Here is a 27,851-nt window from a genome sequence, read left to right as displayed (position 1 = left end):
TTGTTCATATCCTTTCCCAGAGTGTTCTATTCATAGTAACAACGGTATTACTGGTAAGCCTAACATTAATGTGTGTGATATGGACCCAGCATCCACCACTGTACCTTTAAACAGAATCCTAGGAAACGCTTATCACTGGAAACAACAGACCAGTATTGCACTGTTTCTAAATGTAAGCTCTCTCTGGTTTATTTTGGCACTACCTAAGTGACTTACTTTTATTATTACTTGCATTCTGACTGTGTCTCTAAGAAAGGGAACCACCTCAACTGAATTTTTAAAAGTCTAACTATTGTTTTATCTTTATGGCTAGAAACCTGTTTTCTTCAGATGTCACTTCTTGGGCAAGGGTAAGCTGAGGGATATGGGAGGAAAATGAAAATGGAAGATTATTAACAGACATTCCCCCATGGGCTGTATGTAGTAGCTTCTGGTACTGCATCAGCTTAAAATTTTTATCAGAGCCTTGACTTCTTGGAAAGAAAAGGTGCATTTGGTTACCTGATTTTGGAAGCTGTGGCTGACGTGGGTCCTTAAATGATCTCCACACCTTTCAATTGCCTGTGGTCCTTCTTAACTCAAAAGGAAATCACGTTGAAAAAAATCATGTTTTGAGGCCTGATTTTCCCATTGTTTGAGTACAGAACTTAAGTCCAGAACCTCTTGTACTGTTTGGTTTTTAAATGGGAAGACTGTTGGGGCGCCTGGGTGGCGCAGTCGGTTAAGCGTCCGACTTCAGCCAGGTCACGATCTCGCGGTCCGTGAGTTCGAGCCCCGCGTCAGGCTCTGGGCTGATGGCTCAGAGCCTGGAGCCTGTTTCTGATTCTGTGTCTCCCTCTCTCTCTGCCCCTCCCCCGTTCATGCTCTGTCTCTCTCTGTCCCAAAAATAAAATAAATGTTGAAAAAAAAAATTTATAAAAAAATAAATGGGAAGACTGTTAACTTCCTTAGTATCAAGGTGTGCCCTACATTGAGAAGAATTTTTCATTTGTGAGGGGTAAGTTCATCCGTCTCCAGACCTTACTCTCCTCATATTGCCTGCTGTCAGACCACACCCCAAGGTTGCACTTTAATAAACGGTATTTTTTTTTAAACAAAAAAACATGGGTTTTTTTCTTAAACAAAAAAACCTTTTTTTCTGCCTTACAATCTGTTCTTAAATTTAATTTTCAAGTGAAGACCCGTACAGCTGAAATAAGATAAAGGCACAGTGTGTAGTGGGTTTGGAAGATGGTATGAAACTCATTCAAATCTGTGCAAGTTGACATTTTCATTCAAGTATGTTAAGGTGAAGTTTCTAAATGAATCACTTGCTTAAAACATCATCTTTAAAACAGTAAGAAATAAATAGCTATTACTTCGTGCCTATCTTCTCTAAGAACTTTGTTTACATAGCCATGGCTCCATCTCCACTGGAGGCAGGTGTACTGTTGCCACCATATCAAGTTTTAACCAGTTGTACTTTTGCAGAGTTGTCCACTCAGTCCATCTCCTGCAGCAAGAAAGGAAAACAGACAGAATTAGCCAGTCTGATTCACTAACCAGGATTTAGTACTTAAGGACTCTGGTGCCACAATCAATAGATGTGAAGCCGGGGTTGTGCAAAACACACTCTCTGGAGCCCTGTCATCCTTACATCGCTGCATCCTCCTTTTTGCTACATGGGAGCAATTGCAAAGACATAGGCTTTCAAGGTGCTGAGATCTGGATATTCACATCTATTGAATCACTTCTGGTGCTAAGAAGCATCCTTGTCCAAGGAATGAAGATTCTGTTTCAGCCCTTCAGTATTCGGGAGGCTGTTAATACAGATAGCTGTTGACATCTTGCCCACTTATTGTCCAGCTAGATGGTTGTTGGTGAAAGCTGTTACGAACTTTCTCAGGCTTACCTTCTCCCAACAATTCAGCTTCAAGATTTGTATTCGTTCTCCTGTTTTAAAATGCTGCCATAAGTGAAGACCATGGCACACAGAGAAAGGCATCAGGGGTTAGATGCCTGAGTAATGCCTCTGACACACAAAATCCCAAACATTCACTAAACTTACAGATAAGATACAACCACTTAATTTCCAGTTAAAGTGAAGCAACAGACTTTACTACCTGTCTGGCCCTTCTTCCTAGGCAGCATCATGAAGAATTGTGACTTTTAATATCTTAGTTTTAATATCTTGGACAGGTTTTCTGGGCAAGATTTTAGATAGTTTTTCCCCCTTTTTGACTATCCATTTTGGCATCTCTCCCCAACATCCTTTTTGGTAAACATGTTTTTAAATGTAAATTATACTTATGTTTGTGATGAGGTGGAGGTGAAGGCAGATGAAGCCCAGCTGGGGACACTCCCGCCACATTCTCTCATGCTCTACCCGTAACCTACACTGTATGACTTGGATCCTAGCAAGAGTAGAGTGTGCAGTGTGCTCTGATAGCAGGGTGTCTTAAAAATAAAGTTGATGAAGCTCAAAGGGGTGCTCATCACCACCTTCTACAACACAACTTTCTCACAGAAGCAAAGCCACACCTTCTACCTGAGTAGCAACGTCCCTTTCGTGTGGTCTGGTCACCAGAAGCAGGGGAGAAAGGATGAAAGAAGCCCGGCAGCAGAGAGCTCTGCTGTGTTTCCAGACCTTAGAAGGAGCAGACAGAGACCAAGAGGATTCAGCGAAATGCCAAGGAGCTGACATCACTGGTTCTTACATTTCTGACTAAGTTCCTCACATATGTGAGTAGGTTCTGGTTAATAAAGTTCACTGTTGTGCGAAAGACATCACGGAGCAAGGACGGTGTGTGATCGGCCACCTTTTTGGCCAATACCATGGCCAACATGAGCACGGTCTTCTCCCTCTCCATGTCCTTCGGGTAAGTCTGTAGGACCTGCTCCAGTGCAGCAGCAAGGTGCTTCCTTCTGTCCTGCAGGTAGACACAGGGTCACGTGAAACTTCATTCACTAATATTCTGCCCTCGGAAAGGAGAACAGTCCACCAATGTTAAGTAGGAAGAAGCATGCTTTCATTTTGTGGGAAGAACTTATTAAACAGCTGAGGAGGCTGGAGGAGAGTGAGAAACAATTTAATTTGGAGAGGCAATGGAAAGGGTAGGCTGAGCTCAGTCCCCATAGCTGGACACACATTCATCAAATACATCTTGAGTGTGTGTGTTCACATTAGACAAATGAGTCATTCCCTGCCTCTAAGGCACTTAAAATAAAGAATTAATTAAATACCCAAGACGTCTTAGACCTATCTTACCAGTGCAGACCTAGCTACCGGAAGGAGATGAAGGGGGCTAAACATGACATTCTCACTACATGGCAGGGGCACACCACAGACCACCAGACTCTTAAGGACCTTCAAGCTCATCAACTCATATGCAAAATTAAGTCAACATTGTGGGAGAGGACCCGAGGCAGAACAATACCACGGCTATGACAGCGGCTGATCCAGAGGGGACAAACCTTCCTGGAGGCAGGAGGCTGCCCTGAAGGACAGACACATTTCTGGGTAGTGAGGGGTGTTTGCATTTGCAGCTCCAGTCAAAAGGATGGAATCTTTCCTCTCCTCCAAACTCATGTAGCCATAGATTTGACAGCCTTGGGGCATCTCTCCCACTAAGTTTCTTCAGGAAGGCTAGAGGAGCTAGTTTACAGTACCCGCAAGGGACAGAAGCTCTATACTGATTTTAACCATGAAGTTAAGAGTAGCGGGCTAAATAAAATGTCACTCTTGTCACATGTGGTAAGTGACCTGATGTTCTCACTCACATTTTTATTCAACTCTCTAAAACTGAGGAAAGAATAAGTCCTGGAAGAGTCATATACGTTTTGTTAATCTTTTTTGGAAGGTTTTATATCAAACTCTTAACTCTGACTTAAGGTTCAGGTTTCCTAAATACCAAGTAAGTTAATTCTTCTGAAAGACAATTAACCATGCTATGATTCTATTTCCAATTGTTTTGTAGGCACTGAATTACCTCACTGGACACTGGTTTGTCTGATAAGAGACAAAGGACAGACCTTGGTGTTTTAATTAACAACTGGAAACTAAAAGGCAGTCTGTGGACTGAGAGAAGAGGTTTTCAGACATAACTGATAAAGAGTTAGTACCCAAAATCTATAGAGAACTTCTATAACTCGAAAAAACAAACAATCCAATTAAAAAATGGGCAGAAGACATGAACAGACATTTCTCCAAGAAGACACAGTGGCCAACAGACACATGAAAAGATGCTCAACATCACTCATCATCAGGGAAATGCAAATCAAAACCATAATGAGATACCATCTTACACCTGTGAGAATGGCTAAAATCAACAACAAAAAACACAACTGGTGTTGATGAGAACGTGGAGAAAAAAGGAACCTCATGCACTGTTGGTAGGAATGCAAACTGGAGCAGCCTCTGTAGAAAACAGTATGGAGATTCCTCAAAAAGTTAAAAATAGAACTACCCTACCATCTACTAATCACACTACTGGGTATTTAACCAAATAATACAAAAACACTAATTGAAGGGATATTTGTACCCCTATGTCTACTGCAGCATTATTTACCATAGCCAAACTATGGAAGCAGCCCAAGTGTCCATGGATAGATGAATAGATAAAGAAAATGTGGTGTATACAAAATGGAACATTACTCAGCTGTAAAAAAGAATGAAATCTTGCCTTTTGCAACAACATGGATAGATCTAGAAAGCATAATCCTAAGCTAAATAAGCCAGTCAGAGAAAGACAAATACCATGTGATTTCACTCATATATGGAATTTAAGAAACAAAACAAAGGAACAAAGGGGGAAAAAGAAGAGACAAACCAAAAAACAGACTCTTAACATAGAGAACACACTGATGGTTAACAGAGATGGAAGTGGATTGGGGGGATAAGTAAAATAGGTGAAGAGGCTTATGAGTACACTTTAACGTGCTGAAAACTGAGTAATACATAGAACTGTTAAATCACTATATTGTACACCTGAAAATAATATAACCCTGTATGTTAACTACATTGGAATTAAAAAACAAAAACAAAAACAAACACACACACACACCTGACAACTGAAAAAGTTCTCACACTTCCTGACTAACCCAGAAAGGGCACTGGTGAATATTCTCACTTACTTCTTCTGACAGGTTCACATTCATAAACTGCATTGCCAGGTTATTCACCACTCTTGGGTGGATGCTGTGATCCATCCTATCCCCGATTTGGGCGAGCTGCCTGGCGATATCTTGGATGATTTCCTCTTGACTCTCAGAATCTGAATGTTCAGGCAGGGACACAGAGACACAGCAGATTCAAAAAATGGTCCTGTTTGACCCCTCCTCCCAATCCATCCCATACCAGAAAAAGAAAGGGATTCTGCTTTGGAACAAAGCTAGTTCCTGCTTCCACAGCTCACCATGGTGGGCTTGCTGACGGCACATGCTCCATTCTACTAGAGCCGCTATGTGAGGACCTGGGTGCAGTCAGGGGAGCAGGGGTGGAGTGCTGGGGCCAGGAAAGGGTCTAAATGAGCAGAAGACTGGAGAAGTGGGCCTCACCCTGCAAAGAGTCAACATTTGTCCACAAAAAAAGAGAGTGATGCAAGGGCATCCATGACTTGCAAGGCATCATGACTCTGAGTAGCCATGGCATGAATCTGATGGCAAGCTTCACAGCTGCCAGTTCTAGACCCCATCATATAACAGGTGTCAGCCTAAGAAGGTATTAGGGCAGAGGCTCTGCTGTTAGACTGAGTTAGAGCCCCGCATCTGCCACCAGAGAACACAGCTCCTTCTCTCTCTTCCTTTAGGTCTACTCAAACGCCACTCTGTCCGAGATTATTAACACTGCCACTTGCACTGCCACCTGCCCTCTCCGTCGCCCTCCCTTTTCCTTCCTCAGCACTCACTACCACCATATATTTTACCTGTCCGTGTTCTTTGTCTGACTCCCTTGCCAGAAGGTAAGTTTCCTAACAGCTCCAATTTTTAAATCTGTTTTGTTTACTGCCAAATATGCAGCACTGAAAACAATGCAAGGCACACGGTAGGGCTCAACAGACAACTACACAAATTAATGAATGTGTAAATGAATGGATCCTGTACCTAGCTCCTAGTAAGTAATCAATAAATGCCAGCCATTGTTATTTCTCCCATTAAATCTTATATTCTGTGTTTGCACCTTCCCTCCGGGTTCTTATTTACTCAGGACAGAAATCTCAATCTCCCCAGTCCTTGCAGGCATCCTCAAGCAATTGTCAAATCTTATCTCACAGATACAACCGTCTGTCCCACCATTACCACTGCCACCACCTGGGTGTGGATTCTCCATCAGCTCTCATCTGTAGCCTCTTAGCCTTCTCACTGCTCTCCAGGCCCTTCTCCACTCTCCACAATATACTTTGGCAAGCAAGGCACTGAGAGGGTGAAGTGTCCTGGTGTGCCCCTGGAGACAGTTCCTCCTTAAATTTTGTGCCTTCAGCATTTCACCTGCCCTAGACTGCCTACTGTGGTCTTGACTGTGATCCTTGAATCTCTGTGATCTCTGTGATCTCTACTCATTCATGTGCTTACACCTTGCTCAAGTGACAAGCTATAACCTAGCTTCCAAACACCTTGGACCATAACTTCCACTATTCCCTCCAAACACTCTAGCCAAACAACTATTCACAGTACCTTTTACAGACCCCAATCTTTTCATCTTCAAGTGTCTGCTTAAGCTGTTGCCATTCCCTCTTTCCAGTTTCCAAAGAGCCAAAATGTACCCCTTCCTCCATAGCCCAGCTCAACTGCAGTTATAGCTGTGAAGTCTTTCCTGATCCCTTGTGGAGGACCCATGCTCTCCGTAGCTCCCACTATACTGACTCTGCCTCACTGATTTCTCTGTGCTTTTCCACTTTATTGCGGCAACTTCAGGAGCCGTGGCGGATTCAGTGTCCAGCTGAGTAAATGAATTCACCAATGAAACTGTGGTGTACAGAGCCTCTAGTTTGCCTTTTGCTTCCAAATCTCATCAGGTACTTAATCTACATGCTAGTTTTCCACCAGCAGTGAAGTTAAGTGTACCTTTGCAAATGCCATTTGAGTTAAGCCAGGCTTGTGGGGTTCCATAGTGTAATGGTTAGCACTCTGGACTCTGAGTTAAGCCAGGCTTTGCAGTCTAAGGGCAAGGAATGGTGCAGAAGAGCAAAAAGACAGCCCAGGGGACAGCCTCTGGTTACAGTTACTCCGGCCATAGCTTCTGACAGCAAAGCCATTCCTGCCCTTCACCCCCTCCTAAGCCTTCCCCAAAGGGGGCCAGTTGCCCTTATTCAAATTTAGAGCTACCCAGGAGATACAGTAGCTGGATTCTAAAGCACAGAAGTCTTTGGCACACCCTGGCTAGTGGGGGAACTCTGCCATATCCCCCATCCACTCAATTCAACATAGAGCTGGAGGTCCAAAAGCTGGATCAGCTGTTGGTCTCCCCCATGGCCACAAGAGGGCAGTGCAATCTCTTATGCCAGGAGATATCTGGGCGGCAGGAGGCAGGATTTCAGTCCTTTGGCTAGGTTGTGAGGACTGGGTCCAAGACCTTAGAGTCCCTTTGGCAGTGATTCTAACCAGGACATATACCCCAGAAACACCTGAGAGTCTTCCACCCTAGAACATGTTGGTTCAGACAGCTGCAGTCAAGCCCAAAGACTATGCATTTTGAAAATGTTCCTCATGGAATTCCAATGTGCACACTACTGAGAACCACTGTTTCGGGCCCAAATCTGGGAGTGGCTGATCCTTATCTTGCTTCCCAGCCCTGCTCCCTCAGCCTTAGAGTTCAGAATGGCCTCCCTCTGTGGAGACCTCACCAGTGACAAAGAAGAGTAAAAAGTGAGGTTGGAAGGGCAGCACAGGGATGTGGGTGAGGAAAAGTGAAGAAAGCCTCGAAACCATGATATACTGGGAGGCAGCAGCAGAGGACGATGGAGCCCAGCTTAAGGAAACAGGCCTGGCCCGAGACCTGGTTGGACTGTGTCCAGTAGTTGCCTGACTTGGGGTTTGTAATTGACCCTTTTTTGGGCCTCAGTTTCCTCACTTGGAAATTAGGTTCAGAATACTTCAATGCCCTAGTTATGTTGTAGATAATCATGCTGTAATACATATGAAAGTGAAAGTGTGAGGTACTATACAGATTCAAAGAATCATTATAAAGAAACTGAGTGGATTTCAACTGATTGGAAACTAGAGAGTCTTGCTCCACTGGAGTCATGAGGTACAAACCAAACAACCATATGACACAAACATATGCAGTGGACTGAAACCACGTAGGTGGACACTGAGTCCAAAGGTTCCTTCCAGGACTTAAGTTCCCTAAAAGTTAGTGGAGAGAGAAAAGCCCAGATTTGGGGCAGAGGAGGCTATGCTAGGTACCTGTCTCCTCGCTATCCAAGAAGCGGCTGCACCGGTTGCCATCTGTCTGGAGCCCATCATCGTGGTCCTCCTGCAGGAAAGCTGGTGGCACAGGCAGTTCACGGCCCAACACCTCTAACTCTTTATGGAAATTATAGTTGGAGCAGTTTTGGAGGAAGCCAAACACCAGCAAGTTTGTGATGCGCTCATCCTGGAGGCTTGAACCATTGCTGACCTAAGATGAAAAGGGAGTCAAATCAAGGAGACCTGTGGGAAGCTAGTCCAGGACCAGAGGCCCTTCCTACAGCTGAGCTTGGCAAAAGGGCTCTGAAGGTAGCTGAGCCTGAAACAGCCTCACTGGCCCAAGATATCTGAATAACCCTGTGCATACAAGAGGACTCAGTGGGCAGAGGCCAAATCTGCAGAGCCTGCTTTAAGCAACACCACCTGTAGATTCCAAAGAGGAAGCTCCAATTCTGCAGAAGGTGGTTCATCTACCATATGCTTGACATCCTGAAAACATTGAGCTGGGGTGAGCTTACTTTCGGAGGAGGAAGGTACAAAGGCTGTTTTAGGTAAGTCAGCCAATATCGTCACTTAGATATCATCCTTATACATCTACATGCTTATGCTAACTCTCATGTGTCTTTTACCAACTTCAGCCCACCTTACCAGCTACGCATCCAGCAGTTAAAAATTCTTTCATAATCTTCTTTGTGGGCCAAGATGGTATTGTGCAACCAGCAAATTTTCCATAAATACTGGGTAATAATGACCACAGATAACATTTGCCTTTGGGTAGGCTTGGTTTGCTTCATATAGGGGGATGGCTCCTGCTCTAATGTGAGAGGCTGGTGGTCTCTGCCTGCCAGCTCTCCATCCGTTAGCAACACTTGCAGGGGAGGTCTGGGGGCCAAGAGGGACATCTGTAGTCTGGGAGCCAGGAGGGACATTTCTAGTGTGCCAAGTGCATCTGGGATGGTGTTCTTGGCAAACAAAGGTGAAAACTCGCAGACCTGGCAGCCAGGGGTGCTCAGAGCAATCAAAGACCTAGGATGAAAGAGGGAATCATCTGGAAGCCTGGGGATACTGAGATTTGCCCAAATAAATGTAAAACACACATACTAGACTGTAAGAGAAGCTCAACAGAAGAAGATGAAGGTGCTTGTAATATTTATTTCTGTCTTCTAAGTCCTGAATATTTTTCATTAGAAAAAAATAAGAAAACTTTTAGGACAGTTTTTAGAGGGCAAATGGCTTTAAATAAATAAAATGCACAAAATAAGGAGCTAACATATTGTTAACCAGTTTTTACTTCTCCAGAATTATCCCTTAAAAGGGGGAAAAATCCAGGGCACTTGGGTGGCTCAGCTGGTTAAGTGTCCAACTCTTGGTTTCAGCTCAGGCCATGACCTCATGGTTCTTGAGGCCGAGCCCCATGTCAGAGCAGAACCTGCTTGAGATTCTCTCTACCCACCCCCCTGCCCCTCCCCTGCTTGCTCTTTCTCTCAAAATACATAAATAAACTTAAAAAAAAAAAAACGGGGGGGGGGTGTGTATCCTTATAATTACTGTATAATGAGGCCAGGTGGCACAAGACAGCTTAGAAACTCAAGAACATCCTTCATTTCTTCCTTAAGGAGATGTCCTGCCCAGAAGAGAAGAAAGGAAGGCTGGGGCAGGGTTGTGGGTTGAATTACCACAAACTCAAACATTTAGTACAGGTGGTTGGAAAGCAGTTTGACAGACACTGTTAGATGGGCATGTCAGACCAGACTACATCACAAATCAGAAAGCAGGCTCAGGAAAGAAAAGAAAGAAAAGAAAGAAAGAAGAGAAAGAAGAGGAAAGAAAGAAAAGAAAGAAAGATAAAAGCAAGCGGGCTCAGGAGCTGACAGCATTAAACAAAAAAATTAATGTTTATTTTTGAGAGAAAGAGAGAGAGCACACAAGTGGGGTAGGGGCAGAGAGAGAGGGAGACACAGAATCAGAAGCAGACTCCAGGTTCCGGGCTGTCAGCACAGAGCCCAACTTGGGGCTCAAACCCTCAGACTGTGAGATCATGACCTGAGCTGAAGTCAGACGTTTAACCAACTGAGCCACCCAGGCACCCAGGAGCTGATAGTATTTAATTCCAAGGACAAATAGAGCTTGTGGCAAACTGAGTACAAAACTATGACCCTTTTTGATCTTCTAGTGATAAAAGTTGAAATGGATGTCTCAGAAGATGCAAGATTTGATAGCTATTTATCCTTTTAAATCACAAGAAAAAGTATGTTATGAAAAATGATCAAGACTTAGGAAACCTTGAAGGACATAGTACAAAATTGATTTAAAGGAAGCAAAAATAACTCTCATGCTATAAAATCAGTTTCGGGGGGCGCCTGGGTGGCGCAGTCGGTTAAGCGTCCGACTTCAGCCAGGTCACGATCTCGCGGTCCGTGAGTTCGAGCCCCGCGTCGGGCTCTGGGCTGATGGCTCAGAGCCTGGAGCCTGTTTCCGATTCTGTGTCTCCCTCTCTCTCTGCCCCTCCCCCGTTCATGCTCTGTCTCTCTCTGTCCCAAAAATAAATAAACGTTCAAAAAAAAAAAAATTAAAAAAAAAAAATCAGTTTCGGTGCAGAGAAAAAAATGGAAAGCCATCAATGTGTTTTGATAAATTGGGATAATCCAGGTGCTCAAACCTGGCAAAACCAGCACCGTACAAATAGTTAAAAAATAAATAAAAGGCAACCCCCCCCCCAAAAAACTCCAAAATCCAAACCAATCTCTTATTTTGTTTTTCTAAAAAAGAAAAAAAATCAAAGAACACTAAAATGTGGATGAACAGTACCATAATAGTAAAACAAACAAACAAACACAAGATATTATGCTAAGCCAGACACAAAGGAACAAATATTGTTGGATTCCACTTCTCTGAGGGACTCAGAATAGTCAGATCCACAGAGACAGAAAGTGGAGTGGGGTTTGCCAGAGATGGGGACAGGAGGATGGGAGTTAGTGTTTAATGGGAACAGAGTTTCAGTTGGAAAGATGAAAAGTCCTGGAGATGGATGGTGGTGATGGAGACACAATGTGAATGTGCTCAATGCTAATTAATGAACTGTGTTCTTAAAAGAGGTTAAAACGGTAAATTTTATCCTATGTATATATTTTACCATAATTTTTTAAAAACTGGAAAACTGGAGTCCTTGGGTAGCTCAGTCAGTTAAGCTTGGTTTTGGCTCAGGTCATGATCTCCTGGTTTGTGAGATCTCTGTGCTGTGTGTGGAGTTTACTTAAAAAAAATAAATTAAGTAAACAAAAATATAGCAGTAGACCTGCCCTACAAGAAATACTAAAGGAAATCTTAAAAAATAACAACGAATGAATGCAACAAGAACGGTGGGCGGGTTTAAACGGCACCAAACGGAAGGGAATTCTGAACACTGAGAACAGACTTTCATCAGGACAAGAGGATCTGCAGAAATCTCCTGGTCAAGCAACCACCATCTCTGCTGAGCCCGCCATGTCTCAGTCCTTCCAGCTAGCAACCTGAAAAACCATGTGGTTTCCATCCTTTAGAAGGATATTTAACAAGCATATATTGAGAACCTTCCAGGCATCAGATGTTGCTATGCTTAGGGATTCAGAAACTGTGGGCCACTAAGTTTAACCATCAAATCCTTAGATTTTTTGCAGTTACCTCTCACAATAGCTGGTGAGAAGAGAAGGCTGATACATACAGTGTAGACACAGAAAAGCCTCTGGTGCTAGGGGCCTCTACAGAATTTGGAAAAGAAAGGAAGCAAAAAGACTATAGTAAGAAAATAAATAAAGAGCTTTTGATTGGATAGGCTATGATTTTCTCTTCTAGCTAATTAAAAGGTAAGTACAGACAAGGCAGTTTAGGTACCATCCTACTGAAGCCAGGGGAATGGCCTATATGACCTTAGGGTGATCGCTTCCAAGAATTCTAGAGTTTCTAAATGATCCTGAATCAGAAAGCCGCCTTGCCCTTCCAGTGAGTGATCAGGCACAAGGTGGAGGGAAGAGAAGAGGAGAGAGAACAGGTATTTCTTTTTTTACTGTGCTACAGCAAGTTGTGAATGTGAGGCTCCTCTCTGCAGCGCTGTCAAAGAAGGGGTCAGGTAGGTGCACATTGACTGCACACACACAAGGAACAAGCTGGCCCCAGTCACCCTTGCTCCCCCTCCCAAAGCATTCCTCCAGGAGAAGTGCATGGGCTGACCTGAGAATCCATGGCACAAGCAGCCTTGCAGGGCTCTGTCTGGTTTCCGGCTTTGTAGGTGTCCCAAGTCAGCAACCTGGAAAAGGACACACATGCACACAGGGTAGTCAGCTGTTCCCTGCAGGGACACCCCTTTCCAGGACCCTCAGGAAAGAATTGAGGGAGTCATCCTGGACCCTGGCTCAAAGGCGCCCTGGCCACAGTGGCCAGGCTCACACCTCACCCATCCCAACCACACTCACTCAGGCTGCTCCTTTCTCCACAGCATGGAACCTGGGCAGCAGCCCAAGTGAGTGGACTTTGGAGTTTTCCTCACTATAGAGACTTGCCAAGGCATGGAGAGCTCCCCCAAATCAATCCTCCAACCTCAGAGCTCAGCTCTCCCGCCCCAAGCTCACTGATCAGGCAAATAGGGCAATGTAGCTTATGAATTATTTTCAGGCAAATACTTACACTAGTGCACTTTTTACAAGAATAAAGTTAGCTGATAAGTATACCTAGAAGTTTTAGGGACTCTTTTATTATTACTACGACCACTGATATGACTACTACATAACCATTACTTCAGCGTGCAGCCATTCTCAGAGCATTCACGTTATCCGTTCTGTTCCACACAACTATGCTGAGAGGCAGGCGGTGTACAGTGTTGATCCAGGTAGGTGAGAAAATTAGGTTTGGGGAGTAAGAGACAGCGAGGCAGACCATTTCTCTCCAGAGGCCACATGATTTCAGTGGCATTCATCCAGAAAGAGCTCTTGTAAATTGTATATTAAAAAAAAAAGAAGCCTTGAAATAAAATGTTTTCTAACATTTGGTGGTAAAAAAAGGAAAGAAAGAAGAAAAAAGAATATATTTGACAATTACACAAAAGATTAAAGGTCCTCTATGGCACATATTCCAAACTAAATAACCCATCATAAACAATTGACCAGACAAAAGGCAACTGGGAATTGAGTTCAAAAAATTATGCCCATGAAGTAGAATACATATAACGTGAGAAAAAAAAAAAAAAAAAAAAAAAGGATGAGAGATCTAGGTGTGCATCAGTAGAGAAAGATGTCCAAGACAGACCAAAGTTTCTAAAGAACAGTCTCAACAGTATAATCCTATCTTAAAATGTACTTGCCTGCGTATGTGTGTGTTTACACACAATATTAGTTTTAACCAAATGAAATAATTTTGTAGGGTAAAAAACAGCCAAATTTGGCAATTTTATCTTGGGTCCTTAAACAGAAGAGATAAAAAACAAGAACAGACAACCAATTCCTCTTTAGGAAGCACGGGTGGGGCTCCCACATGCACGTGAAAAGGAGGCTAGGACAAGACCAGCATGGAGGACATGCCTTCCACACCAGGCAGCCGTGCACATTTGTGGGACACAGTTACTCTCGATCTGCCCATGCCCCTGTCTCAGGTGCTCCTGTTGGCCTTAGAGATCGTGCAAAGCTGGAGGCTGCACCCTAACCCTCACACTGGGAATCTGGCAGAGCCCATGGCTGGGTATGGCTGAGTGGGAGGAAAGGGGGCCAAGAGCAAAGGACTCAGGTGTATTTGGACACAGGGAACCTACGGATGCTGGCTTATCCACAGGCCCTCCATAGGGAAGGAGGCAAGAGCTGGTACCATTATCAGAATCGGGAAAAAGAATAAAACAGAATACGCCCCTCAGGAAAAAGGCCACAGAAGCCAAATGATGTCCACAAGCCACTAACAATGTAAAGGTGCAGTGGACTGAATGCTGGCCTCCACCTTGTTCTCTCAAGAAGTAACTTTAGAAAACTATGTGGGGGAGATAGCACTCAAGAGATAATTAACATAAACATTTAATTGATTTCCTCCAGACTTTGATACTGTGAAAATAAAAGGAAACCTCATTTAGAATGGCTGCAGCAGGCCAGCAGGGGGCGCTCTCACGCCCCATGGCTCCTCATGAATTGCAGACCCAGAAGGAACAAAGGTACCTTACAAGTCTGACACTACTTTACTATCGTTATTACCCCAGCAGAAGGAAGAAAGCTTTTCCTCTTCCCCCAGCAACAGCCCAGCCAATGAGGAGCCACCATAATTGGAGCTCCTGGTTCATCCAATTGGGCTTTTTGTTTTGTTTATTACAGCCCTCCCAGCTTCCAATTTCCTCTGGAAAAGCACAGTCCTCTCCTTTGCTCTGTGAACTTGCTATGGTTTTGCCATAGTTTGCTTGTTCTAAATTACAGTTCTCTGCTATTCCCAAATAAATCCACAGCTGCTGGTGAAATCACTGGCAGTTCGATTTTTAAGGTTAATATTATTTAATGATCAGAAGTGGGAAATTTGAGACGACCCCAACAGCTCCACAGCTGATGAGCAAACAGGGACCGGGTGCCCACAAAGCCAAGTGGGCTCACTGCTTTCTCAGTGACCCCAAAGTTTGAGGGTAAGTTCTCTCCTGGATTTCAGGCTCTGCTCTCTTTATGCCCAAGCTCTCCAGGCTTTAAGTGGGATTCATTTTAAGGTCTTGTCCTTTCTGAGAGTATGAACTGACTATTGCTCTTGGAATTGTGCTGGCCATCAGTCTGACTCCTTTGGAACTAGGATGTTCCTGTCAAAACTTTGCTGTTTAGGAACTCTCCTTTTTGCTCTAGAGAAAAAAACCAACCAAACAAAAAAAATACCCAAGAAAGGGGATCCAAGTTGTACAAATGCTTTGAGGATGCCCCCTTCTGGGGCCCTGGCCAGTTTTTTGTTTAAAAACTGCACTCCTTACTCATGTACATTTCTTTTCTTTTTTTTTAATGTTTATTTATTTTTTGAGAGAGAGAGGGAGCACAAGCGGGGGAGGGGCAGAGAGGGAAACAGACTCCGAAGCAGGCTCCAGGCTCTGAGCTGTCAGTGCATAGCCCGACGTGGGGCCCAAACTCATGAACAGTGAGATCATGACCTGAGCCAAGGTCGGATGCTCAACCGACTGACCCACCAAGGCGCCCCTAAAATGCAGTATTTAAAAAAATTTGTTAATAAGCAACAAGAAATGATATTTTCAAGTGAATCAACAAATACTTTAAAATTTTGTTTTATTTTTTTTAACTTTTTTTTTTTTTTTTTTGGAGAGAGGGAGGGCAGAAGTGAGTGAGCAGAGAGACAAGGAGACAGAGAGAATCTCAAGAGAGACAAGAGAAAGAAGGAGAAAGAGTATGGAGCCCAAAGTGGGGTTCAAGCTCACCCGACGTGGGACTTAAACTCACGAATGGTGAGATCATGACCTGAGCCAAAGTCAGATGCTTAACTGACTGAGCCCCCCAAGCACCCAAAAATTTCTCAGGTTTGGGGCGCCTGGGTGGCGCAGTCGGTTAAGCGTCCGACTTCAGCCAGGTCACGATCTCGCGGTCCGGGAGTTCGAGTCCCGCGTCAGGCTCTGGGCTGATGGCTCAGAGCCTGGAGCCTGTTTCCGATTCTGTGTCTCCCTCTCTCTCTGTCCCTCCCCCGTTCATGCTCTGTCTCTCTCTGTCCCAAAAATAAATAAACGTTGAAAAAAAAAAAATTTTCTCAGGTTTAATTTCAAACACAGAAAATATAATAGATAAAACCCACTTAATCAAAAGCTTTTGGGGGTCCTCAATAATTCCTGTGTGTAAAAGAGTCCAACAATCCAGTTTCTCTGTCATCCTCATTCAACAGAGAATAGTCCATAAAGACCAGCACCTGATGAGACCACACAGCCAAATCCTCCATCACTGCTGTCACCAATGGGAATAACTGATCTGCATGTGCAAACCAAGCCAAAACAAAACACAAAGTCAGGAGAGTGACAGAGACAGACAGAGACAGACGGAGAGAGAGGGAGGGAGGGAGGGAGGGGGAGAGAGAGGGAGGGGGAGAGAGGGAGGGGGGAGAGAGGGAGGGGGGGAGAGAGGGAGGGGGGAGAGAGGGAGGGGGGAGAGAGGGAGGGGGGGAGAGAGGGAGGGGGAGAGAGAGAGAGGGAGGGGGAGAGAGAGGGAGGGAGGGGGAGAGAGAGGGAGGGAGGGGGAGAGAGAGGGAGGGACGGAGAGAGAGAGGGAGGGACGGAGAGAGAGAGGGAGGGACGGAGAGAGAGAGGGAGGGACGGAGAGAGAGAGGGAGGGACGGAGAGACGGAGGGAGGGACGGAGAGAGGGAGGGAGGGACGGAGAGAGGGAGGGAGGGACGGAGAGAGGGAGGGAGGGAGGGAGGGAGACAGGGAGAGAGACAGGGAGGGAGGGAGGGAAAGAGACAGGGAGGGAGACAGGGAGGGAGAGAGGGAGCCGGGGAGGGAGGGAGACGGGGAGGGAGGGAGACGGGGAGGGAGGGAGACGGGGAGGGAGGGAGACAGGGAGGGAAGGAGACAGGGAGGGAAGGAGACAGGGAGGGAAGGAGACAGGGAGGGAAGGAGAAGAGAGAGACAGAGACACAGTCAGTGAAGTTAAAAGCATGTTCTATTTCAGGGCACCTGGGTGGCTCAGTCGGTTGAGTACCCAACTCTTGGGCACCTGACTCTTGATTTTGGCTCAGGTCATGATCCCAGGGTTGTGGGATCAAGCCCACGTGAGGTTCCACACTGAGCATGGAGAGAGCCTGCTTGAGATTCTCTTTCTTTCTCTCTGCCCCTCCCCCCCCCCCCAACTCACGCAGTCTCTCCCTCTCTGTCTAAATAAATAAATAAATATTTTTAAAAAAGTTATGGGGCACCTGGGTGGCTCAGTCAGTTGAGCATCCAACTTTCGCTCAGTTTATGATATCACGGTTCATGAGTTCAAGCCCCACATTGGGCTTGAGGCTGCAGCACAAAGTCAGCTTCAGATCCTCTGCCCTTCCCGCCCCTCCCCCACATGCGTTCTCTCAAAAACAAACAAACAAACAAACAAACAGACAGACAAACAAACAGACAAACAAACGTTCTGCGTAGCTACTGCCTCTGGTAGCTAAGAAAAGACCATGTGAATTCACTGGGCATGCTTTTCAGTAGATGACCTCCAAAACTGCTAATGCATAATTAAAAGAAAAAAAGTGAAACCATGACTCTCATACAAATATAAAATGATAAAATGGACACGTGTCAAAGATTTCATTTACCTCATTAATTAATTAATGAAGCAACTAGTAAGAGGATACAACCAGTTTCTAGAGAATGTGGATTTATTTTTTTTTAATGTTTATTTATTTTGAGAGAGAGAGAGAGAAAGAGAGAGGGAGAGAGCACAAGAGGGGGAGGCGCAGACACAGAGGGAGACACAGAATCTGAAGCTAGCTCCAGGCTCTGAGCTGTCAGCACAGAGCCAGACGTGGGGCTCAAACTCACAAGCTGTGAGATCATGACCCGAGCCGAAGTCGGACGCTCAACCAACTAAGCCACCCAGGTGCCCCGAGAATGTGGATTTCTAAAGTATCTGCCAGTTCTCACATCTACTTTTATGAATATGAAACCACTAGTCTAGAGCTGTAAGAAAAAGTCCTTCAAGTGGGGTGAAGTCCAGTTACTTGGGGTGGACAGGGTCCAGGCATAGCCAGAAAGATGGCCCTGACAGCCCTGGGTGGCTCAGAGCCAGACTTGTTCCTCTCCACAGTCCCCGACAGGACCTTGACAGCTTCCCTAACCCGCTGACGAGTTCTTTTGGGTTTTGACTCTTATGGGTTCTAATGTGGGCTCTTTCTAACAACTCCCAGCAGGGAGGATGTTGTCACCCTCACCCAGAACACACTTCTGTAAAAGGCACACTTCTACTCCCTTGGCCCAACTGGATTCCTCCTTGGGAAAGGAAGAAGCTGGCATTTAGGATACTGGTCCCTCTGCCTCTGTGCCTAGGCTGAGTCTAAGCTCTCAGCCCCTCATTCTCACCCACAGACACTCAGGAAAATTCCTCAGAAATTCTAGTGCTCTGACTACTCTTCCCCTCCCCTTCCATCTCAAAGGCCTGGGAACCACTGATCTAACCCAGTGGTTTTCAACCCTGGCACACTGAAATCAACTGAGAAGTTTTGAAACATACTGATCTGACATGAGCTTACAAATAGAAAAGCCCAAGGAATCCACTAAAAAAACTACTGGAACTAATAAGTGAGTTCAGCAAGGTTGCAGAACACAAGTATTTGCAAGATCAATTGTACTTCTATATGCTAGCGATAAACAGTCCAAAAATGAAATTAAGAAAATAACCTTTATAACAGTATCAAGAAAAGGAGAATTCTTGGGGTGCCTGGTGGCTTAGTTGGTTAAGTATCTGACTTCGGCTCAGGTCATGATCTCACAGTTTGTGAGTTCGAGTCCGTATTGGGCTGTCTGCTATCAGCATAGAGCCCGCTTCCAATCCTCTGTCCCCCTCTCTCTCTGCCCCTCCCCTGCTTGTTCTCTCTCTCAAAATGAATAAATAAATTTTAAAAAAATGTTTATTTATTTTTGAGAGAGAGAAAAAGACAGAGTGTGAGCGGGGGAGGGGCAGAGAGAGAGGGAGACACAGAATCTGAAACAGGCTCCAGGCTCTGAGCTGTCAGCACAGACCTGACACAGGGCTCGAACTCACAAACTGTGAGATCATGAACTGAGCCAGAGTCAGGCGCTTAACCAACTGAGCCACCCAGGTGCTCCAATAAATAAATAAACTTTAAAAAAAAAAGAATTCTTAGAAATACAATTAACAAAAGAAGTATAAGATTTGTACACTGAAAACTACAAATACCATTGAAAGAAAGCCACACAATGCTCACATATTGGGAGAATTATTATAGTTTAGATGGTGATACTCCCCAGAGCTGACTACAGATTCAATCCAATTCCTCTCAAACTCCCAGCTGGCTTTTTTGCAGAAAGTTAGAGATAGTTCCTATAATCTATATGGAAATCCAAGGGGCACAGAATAGGCGATCTTGAAAAAGAACAAGTTGGTGGACTCACACTTTCCAATTTCAAAACTTACCACTAAGCTACAGTGATCAAGACAGTGTGGAATTGGCAAAGGATAAACAGATGAATGGAATAGCAATGACGGTCCATAAACTCTAATATTTATGGTTAATCAATCATTGACAAAAGAGGCAAGACCAGGGTAAAGAGTTGTCTTTCCAACAAATGGTGCTGGGACAACTGGATATCTATAAGCCCCTACCTCATGTCATATACAAAAATTAACTGAAAATAGATCACAGAATTAATGTAAGAGCTAAAACTATAAAATTCTTAGAACACAGGTATAAAACTTCAAGACCTTGGGTTAGGCAATGATTTCTTAGATAGGACACCAAAATTATACGTTATACAAGAAAAAACAGATAAGCTGGACTTGTTGAAAATTAACTCACAGGGTGCCTGGCTGGCTTGACTGGTAGAGCATGCGACTCTTGATCTCAGGGTTGTAAGTTTGAGCCCCACACTGGGTGTAGACATTACTTAAAAATAAAATCTTTGGGGGTGCCTGGGTGGCTGAGTTGGTTAAGCATCCGACTGTGGCTCAGGTCATGATCTCATGGTTTATGAGTTTCAGCCCCACCTCGGGCTCTGTGCTGACAGCTTAGAACCTGGAGCCTGCTTCAGATTCTGTGTCTCCTTCTTGCTCTCTCTCTCTGCCCTTCCCCCTCTCACACTCTCTCTCAAAAATAAATAAGTGTTAAAAATTTTTAAATAAATAAATAAATAAAATCTTTGGGGCGCCTGGGTGGCTCAGTTTGTTAAGTGTCTAACTCTTGATTTTGACTCAAGTCATGATCTTGTGTCATGACAGTTTGTGAGTTTAAGCCCCATGTTGGGGCTCTTTGCTGACAGCGTGAAGCCTTCTTGAGATTCTGTCTCTCCTTCTTTCTCTGCCTGTCCCCTGCTCTCTCGCGCTCTCTCAAAAGAAATAAACTTTAAAGTCTTTAAGAAAAAAAAGAAAATTGGGGTGCCTGGGTGGCTCAGTCAGTTGAGCCTCCAACTTCAGTTCGGGTCATGATCTCACAGTCTGTGAGTTCGAGCCCCGCGTTGGGCTCTGTGCTGACAGCTCAGAGCCCGGGGCCTGTTTCAGATTCTGTGTCTCTCTCTCTGACCCTTCCCCGTTCATGCTCTCTCTCTGTCTCAAAAATAAATAAACATTAAAAAAATTTTTTTAAAAAGAAAAAAAAGAAAATTAACTCTTATGCTTGAAAAGGTACCATCAAAAAAGTGAAAAGGCAACCTACAAAATGGGAAAAAATATTTGCAAATCATTTATCTGACAAGGGACTGACAATAAAGGATTCTTAGAATAATGATGAAAAGACAACCCAATTAAAAATTGGGCAAAAGATTTGAATAGGATCCAAAAGATACACAAATGGCCAATAAGCACATGAAAAAATGCTCAACATTATTAGCCATTACAAGAATGCCAGTCAAAACCACAATGAAGCCACGAGGATGGCTAGAATAAAAAGATGAATAATAGCAAGTGAGCAAGGACATGGAGAACCTGGACCCCTCGTACACTGCAGGTGGGAAGGTAAAATGAAGCAGCCACTCTGGGAAAGTTTGGCAGTTCCTCAAACAATTAAACAGAGTTTTATCAACTGACACAGAAATTCTACTCCTAGGCATATAACCAACAAAAATGGAAACATGGGTCCACAGAAAAGCTTGTACATGAATGTTCATAGCAGCATTATCTACAACAGTTAAAAAGTAGAAATAACCCAAAAGTTCAACTAATGAATCCATAAACAAAATATGGTTATCTCTATTACAATGGAATATTTTTTTGACTGTAAAAAGGAATGAAGGTCTGATGTGTGCTACAACACACATGAACCGTGAAAATACGCCAAGTGAAAGAGACAGGCACAAAGGGTCACATGTCGTATGATCCCATTTATAGGATAGACAGATTCACAGAACAGAGAATGGATTAGGCTGCCAAGAGCTGCGGGGACAGGGGGACTAGGGCATGATTGGTAATGTATGTGGAGTTTCGGGGCTATTGAAATGTACTAAAATTAGATTGTGGTGATGGTTGGAATAACTCTGTGAATATACTAAGGACCATTTTAAATGGGTAAATTTTGTGGTACGTGAAATATCTCAATAAAGTGTTTTAAAAGAAAGGCAGCCTGAAGGAGGATGTTATAAAGAGGCAGGAGCCTCTTTACCAGATGATGCAGGCCGTCCCTTCACACACGTCTAATGCTCCACCCAGGTCCACAGGCCTCTCTCCTAAAGTCTCCTGCTTCCCTTCCCCTGCCAAACCCTGGGCTTCTGATAGACATGTGCACCCTGGGTGGAGCAAGAAGGCATCCCAGAGTCCACTCCAAAATGTGTAAGTCGGCCTTTATCTGTCCTACAGCCTCTCCCTCCAACACCCCCTAACTGTCTTCCTCTTACAGCTTAGTCACAGAAAAGAAAATGGATGTTACCAAGGCTAAGTCAGACCCCAGACCACGGCCACCCTGGGACTGCTCCCACGCTGCCCTTCTGAGCCAGAGCTGGCAGGTGAAGCAACTGAATGGAGCAGGAGGGCGAGGACAGCCAGCAGGGCCTTCCATGGTTAAGCAACAGCCCTCCCACCTCCCAAGTTCTAGCAGGTTTTGTCTCCTCACCTACGCAATAGGATGATTACCTGCATCTGGAGCAGTATAGGGTGTGAAAATATAATCGGTGCAATCATTTTACATACTGATAAACACCACTCCAATGAGATGTTGTGACCACCAAGGGTACTGGACTCAGCTCCCCAGTCATCCAGGAAAGAGTCTAGGAGGTTGGATGTTGCCAAGCTTCCTAGGAGATACCCCAGGGAGAAGCAGGGCTTTTTGAGATGTGATGGACACCTGGCTGCCAGCTGGTCTCACAGTCAGGAACTCTGTGATGGGGGTCGAGGAGGTTGACAAAGAAAGTGTGGTGGGCAAGAGAGGCATTCTCCTCAAGGCTGTGCTGTCACCCAGTCCCAGAGGCCCACCAGCCTGCCAGCCCATTGACTTCACAGCCCTGCCCCCACCCTCTCCAGGACAGGGTGAGAAAATACCTGCTGGAAAGTTCTGAAGAAGTTCTAGTCAAGGGTAGTTTATCTCCTCACTCACAGCAGGGTCTGCCTTGATTCCAGGGTGCCCAGCTGGTGCGGAACCTGGCCTTGGTCCTCTGCACCCCGTTCCTCCCCCACCACTACCACACATACAGAGGTGGCTGGGCCAGAAGAAAGGGGGGGGCAGTCGCAAACACAATGCCTTCTCCCACCAGAAGCTCAGGATTCCCCCAACTGAATCCCAAAGGCAGCCTCCTCCTTTCTGTCTCCAAGGAGCTGCCTGCTGGTGCAGGAGCCCCTCCCAGCCCTTCTGATACAGATCTGACTACCCAGATGGTGATCCATTATAAATAATGTCTTCCCTAATGCCAAGAGGGGTTGCTGGTGCTGTGACTCATTTATCCAGTTGGCCTTGTCCCAAACAGGCACACAAATGCCTGAGACCTCAGGCCTGGTGTTATGGTCACAGGACCAGTTACTCAGCTCTGGATCACTCTCCAGCTCTTACTCCCAGGAGCGACCCGTATACCACCTCCCAAGTGCCTTCATGACTCAGCCCCTCTCCTCCACCCATCTGCTGCCTCCTCTCCCCTGCTCCCTTACTCCTATCATGTCCTCCTGCTGCCTCCAGGTCCTAACTGAACTCTAGTCCCCCAGCTCTGACTTCAGTTAGCTCTCCTTGGAAAGACAAATTGAAAGCCCAGAAAAGCCCCAAACTCCCTAAGTCCTTGGGGCCCAGCAGCATTTAAGAGGCTCACAAATTCCCGGGGCGCCTGGGTGGCTTAGTTGGTTGACCATCTGATTTTTCTCCAGTCATGATCTCGTGGGTCATGAGTTCAAGCCCCACATGGGGCTTGCTGCTGTCAGTGCAGAACCCACTTTGGCTCCTCTGTCCCCCTCTCTCTGCCTCTCTCTCTCAAAAATAAACATTAAAAAAAAAAATCTAATTAAAAAAAAAAAGAGGCTCACACAAAAGGGATCCTCTAAAGGGAGAGAGAGAGAGGTCACAGCTGGTTCTCAACCTGCCATGTGACCTCACTTTCCGCACATTTGTAAAAGGTGACACTCCCTGCCTCTTGAGATTCTTACCCTTCACTTAGGCTTACAGGGGAGGGGAGTGCAGGGGAGGGGGGGCAGTGAACATGAGGGTGTGGAGATCTAAGTAGGAGCTCCTGGGACATGGCCATGGCCCAGTCCTAGACCCAGGACTGAGGCCACCTGAAAGCTTGTCTAACCACAAGCACACGTGAGAAACACCCCACCACTGATGTTTCACATCTATGTATTCATTCACATCACAGAATTCACATAAGAATTAAAATGAGAGTTATGCAAATTAAGCCAACTACATATGCACAGATGCCCACTAACAGAAAAACAACATCATCACTGCTGGCCTCAGATAAAAGCTCAGACCCCCACTCCCCCAACCCCCCCCCCCCCCCAATGCTGTGTTCGGAACTCCAAGGACTGGCCAGCCCCTGACCCAGGCCTCAGCACTCACTTTCCTAACTCTGAAGAAAGGGACTTTTTTAAGCACATGAGCATATAAGGCAGATGCTGACCTGCCCCACTGGTCAGCATAGCCATCAACATGGCAGGAGCTTAGTAAGTGCAGGCTTGGCGATCCCATTCAGCTGGGGCAGAAGCCCAGCCACAAAGTATTGCAATCTCTGTGGTGGTCCTGACATCCTGGGCCCAGAAGGCAGGCCTCTCTTCATACAGTGGCAGCCCCACTTCTGCGTGGCCCACATCCTTCCACTAGGCCGCACGATCTATGGGGCAGGGCAGTTTCAGTCCAGCCACTCCGTGTGTCTGAAAGTAACCGGTCCCCTTTTAGAGACTTCTAGGACTCAGAGGGGTCATAACACTCTACCTCCTGGTGCCCTTCTCCAACACCCAAGCTGATAGAATTACCAAGGGGAGAGGGTCATTTAAAACAAACCACTTCATTTTTTTTATAGCTACTAAAATTTTTTTTAATTTAAATTTTTTTAAATTTACATCCAAATTAGTTAACATTCCTCATTTTCTAAGTTGGTAGCTTCTAGGACCCTGGACACAAAAAGTCAACCAAGAATTCGATGGTTGCTTTATGGTTCGTTCAGACATCAAGTTTGCTTTTCATTTGAAACTTCCCCATTTTGACCACAGCAGGCAGGAAGAGAAGAGGAGGGGAAGGTGGGGAAAGAAAGGATTGAGCCCCAGAGAGAGGAAACTGGGGAGCCTGTCGGGCGCAATCCCACCCAGCGGGTCCATGGTGCTGCTCCCTGAAGCTTCCTCCTGTCCTGCGGACATCACCAGCTGCCTGCACAGCAGAGAAGTCCCCAGAAAGGCCATGGTCATTCTCTCTGCTCCTTGCCCCTTCAGGTCTCACCGGTGTAGAGGTGCAGAGGGTAGATGGGCCGAATTTGGGAAATGAGGTAGGGAGTAGCCTGGAAATCCAGGCAGTGCAATATAATACTTAGAGCTGGGATTCTGGGGTCTGACTCCCTCAGTTGTGACCCTGGCTAAGTTACTTAATCACTCCATGCCTCAGTTTTCCCATCTGAAGAATAAAGATGATAACCTAGTCCTTGATTACTGTGATGTCCAAGTGACCTAATACACATAAAGTTCTTTGTGCATGTATCTAGCCCACAATGAGCTCTGTATGTTATCACCATCTTCAATCAGCTTTTTCAAACCTGTCAGTGGCTTTGGGCAAGGACTTGTATGGCCTGTGGGGGTGGCCAGCCAGGTGTCCCAACCAAGGGGCTGCTAATCGGATCCTATGCATAGGAGGCCCAGTAGGGTGGGCAGCTGGCCTGAGGGAGCATCCAGGCCAGCACTACACCCCAAAGCTCCAGACTGACCAGAGGTGCAACCACAGAAAGGACTTCCAATGGCCACAGCTCTAGAGTGAGGCTTCTCAGGAGCTGGGAGTCCAGAGCCAGCATCCTGGGTACTGCCACCAAGGAATACACAGTCCCTGATCAGCACCAGAGAAAAAGAGAACGGCTCAAATGTCATTAACTGCCCTTCTGCAAGCCAAGACTCCTGCACTAGAAGACTTCATCCTCCAGAGTCTTGCTCCTCCACACGTCCTCAGCACTCCTGACAGGCCATTCTCATTTGCAAATGAGTGGAACCTGCAGTTCCTCCAATTAGTCTCCCAGGTTGGCTAACACTGTGAGCTTTTCTGGGCAAGGCCTCAAAGCAGGGCATGCAATGCCCCTTTCCACCTAGAAACACCTCTTTCCCACCTAGGCACACCTACCCCACATTCCTGCATTGCCCTGAGTACACTTTCCCATCTTACCCAGCTGGCAAGCTCCTATTCATTCTTCAGAGCCCACTTCAGATGGCCTAATGTCTACTTTTGTTAGACAAAACTAACAGCAACCCACTCGAAGCCCTTTGCAGCAAACACTATCAAAGCCTGCATCCTGATGTATGACAGCTGCCAGTCTATATCTCCATTCCCAAGAGACAGCACCCTGTTCCTCATGAACCATACTGCCCCCATGCCCAGCACAGCATAGGCACCTCAGTGCTCAAGGACACCCAAAAAAAGGCTGCCTTTAATCCCCACCCATGAGGTATTATACAAGGCCTCCTGCGGGTGCTGACCCTGTACCTCTTCCCTGTGAGTTACTCTTCCCTCTGTGGGCAAGAGGGACAGAACTCACACATTGCAAGTGGCAATGAAAGCCTTCACATCTACCCTCTTCCCAACAATGCCCTACTAGGGCTCTGCCCAACTGAACTTTTAAAACCAAAGGAGTCCTCCTACTTTCCTTTTAGCTCCAAAACGAGATTATCTTCCAGGAACAGTCATTGATGACTCCCAATGGACTCTGAGGGCCCCGGTCCAAGGTCTGCCTCAAGATGGCACAGACCAAAGCCCAGGAGAGCTTTCCCCATCTCAAGACCTGTCATGCACCCCAGATGGGTGGAGATGGAATGTGGAAAAACCACATCCTTTGGCAGGTTCCCTTAGCTCCCCTTTCTATAGAGACAGACCAGCTAAGATGCATCAAGTGAGGCTTGAGCAGACAGATAAGCCTGGCAGTGGAATTAGGCAGTTGCGTGAAAAGGTGGGGGCACTATGTGCTGGGTACCCCGCCTGCTCCTCAACCCTTCCCAGGCCAATCCAATCCCAGAAGACCTTAGCTGTGTTCAAGCCCATCCCCCGCTGTCCCTCCAGGCCCCCAGCACGGGCTGCATATTCTTACTATAGTATGAATGAATAAATAAACACCCCGCTAGCCCAGCCACTTGGTAGCTGGGGGCTTTAGGGCTCTCCCAGGATCCCCTGGAGTCACTAAGTCATTCAATAAACTGATGTCTACCACGAGCTAGTATATGCATGTAATTTCTAACAGTTCTAAGGTTCTCTGGCCTCAGGAATCAGCCAGGCACTGGGAAAAGTGCCCTAGACCAGAGTCCAAGGTCTGTGTCTGGATTTGGGTTCCGGATCTGGTGCTGAACAGGTGTGTGACCTGAACCTGTCCCTTCCCATCAGTTTTCTCAGCTCGGAGGTTGGACCCGGCAGCCGCTGGTCTCACTGAGAACCGTCAACGGAACCGTGGGCGGAGGATGTCTTAAGTCCTCACCCACCATCCTCTCCACCGCACTCCGGCCAAGGCCCCACAAGCCTAGGGCCAAACCCGAAGACTCGCTTGGAGAGGAGACAACAAAGCCTTATCCAGCCTCCTCCCCAAGCGGAGGACCGCTCTGGCCACAGGAGAGAATCAAGGAGCCGCGCACGGGCCCCCCTCCTGCTTTCCAGGTTCCCCGTGAGCCCCTCCTTCCTCCGAGCGGGATGGGGGAGTCCTTCCGGCCGGTGTCAGGGCCGCGAGGACCCAAGGAGGGGGCCCAGGCGGTCGATAGGCTGGGTGAAAGGCTGACCCGACGCCGGGTGCCGAGGGCCGGCAGGCTCTAACCCTGGGGTCCCGCAGGCTGCCCGCGGAGCGCTCCGGGTGGAGTGGCACCTGGCAGCCCGTGCCTCCACTCTCGCCCTCCAGCTCCAACCCTCAGCCGCAGGCGGTGCGGGGCTGTGCCTGGGAGGGTCTGGCCGGCGGCGAGCACCGGCTCCCGCACCCGGTAGGCACGGGCTCCTAAACTTGCAGCTTGGCGCAGACGGACGCGCGCGGTAGGGGGGCTATTCACTCACCCAGCAGCCGCGGCAGGAAGCCAAGAGACGGGCGGCGGGGGCCGGGGGCCGGGGACCGGGGACCGGGGACCAAAGACCAGGGACCAGGCAGTCTCCGAGGCGCGCGGAGTACGCAGCCGCGGCTTGCCCACTTCCTTTATTTCCCGCCGGCACGGC

The 27,851-nt window shown here is 46.4% G+C and overlaps 1 protein-coding gene across 1 annotated transcript; it reads right to left on the bottom strand.

The window, feature by feature from the left end:
• Positions 1 to 923: 923 nt before the first annotated feature.
• BID (BH3 interacting domain death agonist) lies at positions 924 to 27,807 on the bottom strand. The gene is made up of 6 exons (XM_045465299.1): positions 27,696 to 27,807; positions 12,592 to 12,667; positions 8,383 to 8,596; positions 5,113 to 5,252; positions 2,697 to 2,909; positions 924 to 1,492 (listed from the first exon to the last, which is right to left on the bottom strand). The coding sequence occupies exons 2-6, from the start codon at positions 12,601 to 12,603 to the stop codon at positions 1,481 to 1,483; spliced, it is 591 nt and encodes a 196-aa protein (XP_045321255.1). The 5' UTR covers positions 12,604 to 12,667; positions 27,696 to 27,807; the 3' UTR covers positions 924 to 1,480.
• Between the last annotated feature and the right edge of the window lie 44 nt (positions 27,808 to 27,851).

This window comes from Leopardus geoffroyi, chromosome B4 (genome assembly GCF_018350155.1).
Source record: "Leopardus geoffroyi isolate Oge1 chromosome B4, O.geoffroyi_Oge1_pat1.0, whole genome shotgun sequence".
NCBI lineage: Eukaryota > Metazoa > Chordata > Mammalia > Carnivora > Felidae > Leopardus > Leopardus geoffroyi.
The sequence above is the reverse complement of the archived record's forward strand: the minus strand, read 5'-3'. Positions and strand labels throughout refer to the sequence as shown.